The sequence below is a fragment of the Sinocyclocheilus rhinocerous genome, unplaced genomic scaffold, assembly GCF_001515625.1.
Source record: "Sinocyclocheilus rhinocerous isolate Xijiao unplaced genomic scaffold, SAMN03320098_v1.1 scaffold2911, whole genome shotgun sequence".
NCBI classification, from domain to species: Eukaryota; Metazoa; Chordata; class Actinopteri; order Cypriniformes; family Cyprinidae; genus Sinocyclocheilus; species Sinocyclocheilus rhinocerous.
The window spans coordinates 195225-202737 of NW_015644341.1; the positions used below are offsets into that span (position 1 = coordinate 195225).

Below are 7513 nucleotides of genomic sequence, written 5' to 3' on the forward strand. Positions count from 1 at the left end.
TCTTAGCAATGCATATTACTGATCAAAAATTAAGTTTTGATATATTTATGGTAGGAAATTTACAAAATATCTTCATGGAGCATGATCTTTACTTAATATCCTAATGATTTTTGGCATAAAAGAGAAATGTATAATTTTGACCCATACAATGTATTGTTGGCTATTGCTACAAATATACCCCAGCGACTTAACACTGCTTTTGTGCTGCAGGGTCACATTTCATTATTTCGTGTTTACTAGTTTAATTTTAGTTAATGATACTGCTATATGTTCAGTGAGAAGCTGTTCATGGATATGGCTGACAGACTGTCGGAGGACGGCTGGAGAGAGCTGGGATACGTCTACATCAACATCGACGACTGCTGGTCCTCAATGCAGAGAGACAGTCAGGGCCGACTGCAGGCCGACCCCAAGAGGTGCTGACCCCTGACCCCTGACCTCAGCGTGTCTGAACGCGCTCCAGCTTCACCTAGGGTCCTGTGATTTCTGCGATGCAGAAACATATAACGTTACTGTATAACGCGGAATGTCACGGAATTTGCCAAACTTTAAATGAATTAATCAAAAGTAGGTCATTACACTTAAATCAAATTGCGATATGGACTAGTGTCTGTAAATATTAAGCCGTAAATTAAAAAATCTCCAGAACTGCTCTGAGAGTCACTTCATGACCATTTCACCCTTCATTTTAATAAAACTAGCGTAATATCATATACACACAGAAATGTAAAGGTATTCACGGCAACCCGTCAAAATAAAAGTTCGGTTTAACTTGAAGACTTTGTGCCAGAAATATATTACTGTTGTTCAGTAGAATGTACGTAATACTTCTACTACTAAAATTATTAAAACTTATTTTTGTAAGGAATAATCACACAACATTTCTTCAATGTTTTAATAAAAAAAATGTAAAAGTTAAATTTTCAGTAATTAAAAGATAATTGAAAATAATGTTATATACTTTCATTTTCAACCAGAAAACTGTAAATACACAACACAGAATTTCTGAGGGGGGAAAAAAAAACATTTCAAAAGGCTATTTTAAGAATTTTTTTAAATAAATTAGGTTGTTTTATGCATTAAAATAATTAGACATGCTAAAACAAAGAATTTGGTAACAATAAAACATATGGTGGGAAAAAATAAAATTTCATAAGGCCCTAAACATGTAATTTTTGTTAAACTTTTAATAAATTGATGTGAAATTGTATAAGTTTCATGATTTTAATAAATTAGACATTAATAATATTTAATTTAACCATTAAAAAGGAGTAAAGAAAAATGTTAAAAGAAAAAACGGAATCCAGAAAAATTTACGGAATAAAAATGGAATTTGGGGGGAAAAATTCAATGGAATTTGGAAAAAATAAAATGGAATTTGGGGGAAAAAACGGAAGTTGGGGAAAAAATAAAATGGAATTTGGGAAAAAATAAAACGGCATTTGTGAAAAAATAAATGTAATTTGTGAAAAAATAAAATGTAATTTGTGGGGGGAAAATTTGAATTTGTGAAAAAAAATAAAACCAAATTTGTGAAAAAATTAAATAAAACGGAATTTGGGGGAAAATAAAATGGGATTCGGGAAAAAATAAAATGGAATTTGTGGGGGGGGAAATGGAGTTTGTGAAAAAAAATAAAACCGAATTTGTGAAAAAATAAAATAAAACAGAATTTGGGGGAAAATAAAACAGAATTTGGGAAAAAATAAAATGGAATTTGGGGAAGAAATAAAACGGATTTCATAGGGCCCTATTCACCTGATGTTTCTCCTGCAGGTTTCCGCATGGCATCGCTCATCTGGCGCAGTACATTCACGACCGCGGCCTGAAGCTGGGCATCTACGGAGACATGGGCACTCACACCTGCGGCGGATATCCAGGAACCACGCTGGACAAGATCGACACGGACGCGCAGACCTTCGCCGACTGGGGCATCGACATGCTGAAGCTGGACGGCTGCTACTCAAACTCATCCTACCAGGAACAGGGTGAGACGCTTTAACATCACAGTTCAGTTCAGTCACAGAGACACGGGGTTAAAATCACATTTACACAAACAAAAAATAATACTGTATATCCATACAGAACAAATCATGTGTCTCAGACTCTTTAACAGTTTGTGGCACATGCTCAAACACTCAAATCATGTTTTATTAAATATATACATTTGTACTGAAATTGGTTTATGTACTAATATATCACTATTTTTCCTATTCGCTGTAAAATTAAGTAAATGACAACTCAAAAACAATATTTATGGAATATTAAAAATTGAATATTTTTTAAACATTTGTAATATTTTTTTAAAATATTTTATTCTACATTACTTGTATTTTATATTTTTATTTTATTCTATATTATGTTTTAATTTTTCTTATTTTCCATACAATTAAAGTAAATAACGACTCCAAAAACAATATTAAAGGAACAGTACTTACTTTTTAAATACTTGTAAATATTTTATTCTATGTTATTTGTATTGTATGTTTTCATTTTATACTTAATTCTATATTATATATTTTTTCCCCTATTTTATGTACAATGAATGTAAATTATATTTTATATTATATTCTATATTATATGTATTTTATATATTTTTATTTTATTATATATTATATTTTATTTCAGTTTTTTAAAAATGTTTTATGTTGTATTCTATATTATTTTTTACATTCTTAGTTTATTATATTTATTTAATTTTTACTGAGCTCAAAATAAGTTTACGATAATAATGCGTTTTTAAAAAAAAAGCAATAAACAGATTATTGTGCCGTTAATAGTAAAATCTATATATTGAATGTGTTGAATAACATTATTAGTCTTTTCTTGCTGAGAGAGTTGGCGTTAAATTAAATGCCAGATACATGATATTAACAAAATAGCAATTATACCCAGAAAAAAGATGCATGATGCAAGACTTTTAATTAATTATAAAGAAGCCCAAAATACAGCAGGACTCTTATTTTGAAACACTTATGCTTTAGTACTTCCAGCTGTTCATTCAAACAGATCAAATATGCATCTTACAACCATCTACAATAATTACAAAATAAAAATGATAGAATAAACACAAATATGTCTTCATTCATATTCAGCAGTAGATCATAAGCAATCTGTTGGCAGCATTGATTGCTTAATAATCACATTAGGTCATATCACGATGAAGACTTTTATTCATTATCTTCTGTCATTAATTAAATCCAGGCTACCCAATGATGTCAAAGGCCCTGAACGCTACGGGCCGTCCCATTGGCTACTCCTGCAGTTGGCCCGCCTATCAGGGTGGCCTCCCGCCGAAAGTGAGTAGAAAGCAGGAAGTGGAAGTGATGTAGAGCTGCATGATTCTGGATAAATTGAGAATCACAATTTTTTTTGTGGGTATTTGAATCGAGATCGTGATCTTTTAATGATTAATCGTGCAGCTTTAAAGTGATGTAATGTAGCAACATGCTAGTAACTTGCTAATCATGCTAACAACATGCTAGTAACATACTAATCATGCTAGGAGCATGCTAGCAACATGCTAACTTTATGCTAATCATGCTAGCAACATGTTAATTATGCTAGAAGCATCCTAGCAACATGCTAACAACAAACTAACTAGTACATGCTAATCATGCTAGAAACATGATTAGCAACATGTGAACTGCATGCTAATCGTGTTAGTAACAAATGCTAATCATGCTAAATCCATGTTGATCATGTTTACATGTTAACCATGCTATCAAAATGCTAGCAACATGCTAACTAAATGATAATAATGGTAGAAACATGATTAGCAACATGCTAATCATCTAATCTATCTAACTTTTCAAACTTCAAGCTTTTACAGCTGCTCTAAACTTTCAGGTTAGGCTTTATCAAGCAACCTAAAGTTTGTGTTGACGAACTTTTTGTCTAGTTGTCCATTAGCGCTGAGTTTGTTGTGTCTCAGGTGAACTACACGCTGCTGGGTCAGATCTGTAACCTGTGGAGGAACTACGATGATATCCAGGACTCATGGGACAGTGTGCTGAGCATCGTCGACTGGTTCTTTGATAATCAGGACGTTCTGCAGCCCGTGGCCGGACCTGGCCAGTGGAACGACCCCGACATGGTGAGCGTATTCAGGGAAATACAGAGTTTTGGCATGAAACTCTAGATGGCGCAGTCCGATAGGTCTAACTCAATCTGACCTAATGACATCATCATCACATGGCACAGCTGATTGGTTCTCTCCTGTATCGGTAGCCAATGAGCTCGCTGCTCAACATTCAAATATATGACTAGTGCTTGCCGTAGCAGTCGCAGCTTGCTTCAGAAACCCTCCACCTTCCCCAGCTCCACCTGTATAGATCTGCTACGAGGTGATTCATGTACGCTATATGGGGGTTATTTCATGTATGTTATATGTGCAGCAGCAGTATTTCTTACATGCTCACAGCAGCATGTTGTGGATGTATTGCCGCAGCAGCGTAGCAGATCTATTCCGCCAAGACCAAATACATTAACATTGTCATGTACATTACCATGCAAATCCCTCCCAGAGTTGTCATGACAGAAATATATGTACGTCTCGTCCTCAGCTGATCATTGGAGACTTCGGCCTCAGCATGGACCAATCACGTGCTCAGATGGCTCTGTGGGCGATCATGGCCGCGCCCCTCTTCATGTCTAACGATCTGCGTACGATCAGCAGCGGCGCTCGCGCGATCCTGCAGAATAAGATCGCCATCGGCATCAGTCAGGACCGCTTGGGCATCCAGGGCAGACGCCTGATCAAGGTGAGACGTCTTTCAGTCTTTTAAAGGAACAAATACGATCGTCCCCATCCTGAAATTCTAAAAACCCAATTCATATGGTGAAAATTTTTTATCATAAACATGTTATCTGGAAAATATGGGTTAGGGTATTGCATTTGTTTGGAGTTACTATATTACTTATAGTATTTTTAGGATTAGATACTGGATTATTTATTGATTTAAATATTTTAGTCAATTTTTCATCAGTTTATTCAAATTTACATATTTTGTTAAATATTTTATTTTTTTAATTAATTAAGCTAACGCGTTAAACTGACAGCCGTAATTATTTCACATTATTACATTTGTTTCTATTCACTATAGTAGCTGTTAGGGTTATATACTGTATTAAGTCATTTTAATTATTTTAAAATTATTTTTTATTAATTTAATCTGATTTATTTATTTCAGTATTTTTATTAATTTATTTTTATTTTTTTATTAAAGTGGCAATTTATATTGTGAAAAAGTCATATTATAAATATTATTTGGAGAATATCATGGGGTTATTTTACACGATTACATTTAATTCTACTTGTTATATTACTGTATCGTTAGAATTAGTCACTGTATTATTTATTTTAAATATTATTTTAGTCAATTTTTTGCATGTTTCGTTTAATCTCATCTTCATTTTATTTTCACAGCTACATGTTTTCATGTATAAAGACTCAATTTATACTGTGAAAAAAGTTAATATTATTATAAATATTATTTGGAAAATACTAATTTCTATTATGTTACAGCATTACATTTGTTTCTGCTCCGTGTAATATTGTACCGTTTTTTCATTATTTTAATCACTTTCTATTAATTTTAATATAGTTTGATCTGATTTTCATTCATTTCTTTTCACAGACATATGTTTTCAAGCATAAACACTCAATATTTACTGTTTTTTATAATAATATTTATATTTATATAATATTTAGTTAGTATTATTTCATGTTATTACATTTGTTTATATTCACTATAGTAGCTGTTAGGATTAGATACAGTATTGAGTAATTTTAATTTAGATTTTTTTTTTATTAATTTAATCGAATTGATTTAGTTTAGTATTTTTATTAGTTAATTTATTTTCATGTTTTCATTAATAAATTGCCAATTTATATATTGTAAAAAAGTAATTTTATTATAAATGTGCGAAATATTATGTTATGTTACAGTATTACATTTATTTCTAAATTTTTTTGTTATTATTTATTACTTTAATATTTATAATTGACTAATTATAGGTTACTGATTAGTTCAGTGTCATCTGTATATTTTGTTGCACTGGTTCTCACTGTGTTTCTGTCAGGAGAAGAGCCAGATCGAGGTGTTCTGGCGGCCCCTGGCTAAAGGATCCAGCGCTCTGGTGTTCTTCAGCAGGAGATCTGATATGCCTTATCGCTACACAACGTCTCTGAAGGAGCTAAGCTACAAGACTGGGGTGTATGAGGTGAGCTCCATGAACACACACACCAGCAGCAGCAGCAGCAGCAGCAGCTCCGGTCCATCGCAGGTGATTTATGCATGTCTCGGCCTCTCTCTCAGGTGTATGACGTGTTTTCGGAGCAGCTCTTGCCTCAGATGAAGGACAGCACAGAGTTTGTGGTGTCCATCAATCCGTCCGGTGCGGTCATGTGGTACGTCAATCCTGTAGCCGAGTGGCGGAAGGAGGCGGAGCCTGCGCGGTTCAGCGAGAAGCTGATTGGGCCAAAGTTCCACCAGCATGCTAATGAGGTCGACGCCCCTCTGGTGCTTTAAGCTCCGCCCATCAAGAACGAACGACGCACTCAGGGACATTCAGCCAATTGGCAATCACTTAATCTCCTTTTTAAACGTTTTCTTGTGTGATTTTTTTTAATAGGTCTGTTTCTACTGAATGATATTTCAACTATCGAATGAATTGCTATTTTTTGGATGGAACTGAATGTTTTTGCACTGACCGACTTTCCTAAGACGCCTGTTAGTGACATCTAATTTGTGCACATTCAAGTTTGAAGTCATTTTATCATGTATGAATCAAGATGTTCAAATTATGATGCTTTTGTTGAGTGTGTAAGAGCAAAAAACAACTTTGTCAGTCGCTCGCCTTTGGGCGTTATCGATTCTGGTTCTGAACTAGGTTAGAAACGCATTAAAAATCACAATACATTTTCATAGTAATAATAAGATCATTTACACGGTTCCAAATTACACTTAAAAAATGAGTTTGTCAACAGTTTCTGAACGTTCCTGATGACATCTATTCTCGTAAATTAGTTTACTTGTGTTATTTTGACAATACACCTGAAAGATTTCATAACTTTGACTGTCACTTTTAATGCGCTAAAATCAAATAAATTGTTGTAAAAGCTGCTGCTGTAGATGTGCTTCATGTTTCTGACCAACACACCTTAAATACACTTATATTTAAAGTCTAACACACTCTAATACACACGTGTTCGTCATTAAAGGGTTAGTTCACCCAAAAATGAAAATTAGCCCATGCTTTACTCACCCTCAAGGGCAAGGCATCCTAGCTGTATATGACTTTCTTCTTTCAGACGAATCCAATCGGAGTTATATTAAAAATTGCCCTGGCTCTTCCAAGCTTTATGATGGCAGTGAATGGGTGTTTTTGTTCAACAGTCCAAAAGAAGTCCAATAAAGCGCATCCATCCGTAATATAACGTGCCTCACACGGCTCCGGGGGTGAATAAAGGCCTCCTGTTTTAAATATGGATATTTTTCTTGCACAAATA

At 34.0% G+C, this 7513-nt stretch overlaps 1 protein-coding gene across 3 annotated transcripts in view; it reads left to right on the forward strand.

The window, feature by feature from the left end:
* naga (N-acetylgalactosaminidase, alpha) overlaps positions 1–7117 on the forward strand; it is a 9832-nt gene extending 2715 nt beyond the window's left edge. For all 3 annotated transcript variants that reach the window (XM_016575813.1, XM_016575814.1, XM_016575815.1), the window contains exons 3-9: positions 276–416; positions 1777–1988; positions 3205–3299; positions 3935–4096; positions 4566–4763; positions 6085–6225; positions 6321–7117. In XM_016575813.1, coding sequence (XP_016431299.1) covers positions 276–416; positions 1777–1988; positions 3205–3299; positions 3935–4096; positions 4566–4763; positions 6085–6225; positions 6321–6533 — 1162 coding nt within the window. In that variant the 3' untranslated portion in view covers positions 6534–7117. The remainder of the gene's footprint in view (positions 1–275; positions 417–1776; positions 1989–3204; positions 3300–3934; positions 4097–4565; positions 4764–6084; positions 6226–6320) is intronic.
* Positions 7118–7513: the final 396 nt, after the last annotated feature.